This window comes from Manacus vitellinus, unplaced genomic scaffold, assembly GCF_001715985.3.
Source record: "Manacus vitellinus isolate BGI_N305 unplaced genomic scaffold, ASM171598v3 scaffold_128_pilon, whole genome shotgun sequence".
NCBI lineage: Eukaryota > Metazoa > Chordata > Aves > Passeriformes > Pipridae > Manacus > Manacus vitellinus.
In genome coordinates, this window is record NW_021938941.1 from 7,301 (window position 1) to 8,567 (window position 1,267).

At 55.4% G+C, this 1,267-nt stretch overlaps 1 protein-coding gene across 1 annotated transcript in view; it reads left to right on the top strand.

The window, feature by feature from the left end:
* Positions 1-3: 3 nt before the first annotated feature.
* Positions 4-1,267, top strand: part of LOC108642336 (interferon-induced very large GTPase 1-like) — a gene marked incomplete at both ends in the record, with an annotated part of 5,677 nt that continues 4,413 nt past the window's right edge. The window contains one exon of the mRNA XM_029965969.1: positions 4-1,266. Within this exon, the coding sequence (XP_029821829.1) occupies positions 4-1,266 (1,263 nt within the window). The remainder of the gene's footprint in view (position 1,267) is intronic.

The window sequence follows — 1,267 nt, forward strand, 5'->3', positions numbered from 1 at the left end:
CAGGGTCCCCTCCACTTTGGGGGGATATTCTGGTGGAAGGCGTCTACAGGAGGATTCAGAGCCGAGCAGAGGGAGGAGATGAAGCGACAAACATCTGAAGCCCTGAACACCTTTGTTGGGGCCAGTTTCAGTGGCTTCGGGGCCAGTGCAGGAGGGGCCACAGATGTTTCCCGGTCCAGCTCACAGGCTTCTGTCCAGGGCAGAGCTGGAGAGAGCTCCCACACAGAGATTCGGTGTCACGTGTTCACCACAGGGGGCCCAACAGAGAGCAGTTCTCTCCCTCAGTGGAAAACAGGGCTTGTATCCAATAACTCAACGTGGTGCGTTATCGACCGTGGCTCCCAGCTGATCCCAGTGTGGGAGGTCATCCTGTGCAATCACAGCAGGGATTTTCAGTCTGTCCATGGAATGAGCCGCGCCCTCAGGGCTGCGTACAAAGCGCTGACAAATCAGAGCGTCGGCAGCGCTTTTGGGGAGGAACTGGCCAGTGCAGTGGAAGAGGCCAGAGAGTTCATGGAGATTGTGAAGACCTGGGAGGGGGCAGTGGATGAAAAGAAACTGCTCACACTGATGGAACTGAAACAGGATCTGAGTGCAAAAACCAAGGACCCCAGAGTCTGGATCAACGTGTGCCTGTCGGACAAAGCCCTGCAGGACTTCCTGGTGAACACCGTGAGGAGTTACCAGGAGTCACCTCCAGAAAACTCCACCTCTATCAAGGCAATCTTGAGGAGCCTCCTGGATCCTCATATCTATTCTGTCAAGGACTTCCCCGAGTCTTCCTTCATTATGCAATGGATCTTCCAGACTGACCACAGGCTTCCCAAAACTCCCAATGTCTCTGAACTTGAAGAGCTCCTGCAGACACTGCAGCAAACGATGGAGCACATCCATGCTGTCACCTACGCACCAGGAACCTCTGCTTCTGCCGTCCAGGAAGCAAAGAGAGAAGCCACCCTGACCACAGGCCTCGCAATTCATTCCTTCCTGCGGTCTCTCCAGGAAAGGGCTCAGAAGGACATGGAACTCTTGGTGCTCTTAATTGCGACCAGCACAGGGTACCAGGTGGGAAGCAGCACTTTTCATCACCTCCTTGGCCATGCAGAAATTCAGTACCTGGCCCAGGCAATGGCAGCGGCACACGAGCAGTACGTGACTCTGAAGGAGCAAGATGCTGCCAGAGCTGAGGCCTCCCTTCTGCTGACGGCTCTGACCGTGACACCCCAAAGCAAAGAGCTGTCCCCAGAGCAGAAGAGGGAGCGGTTGC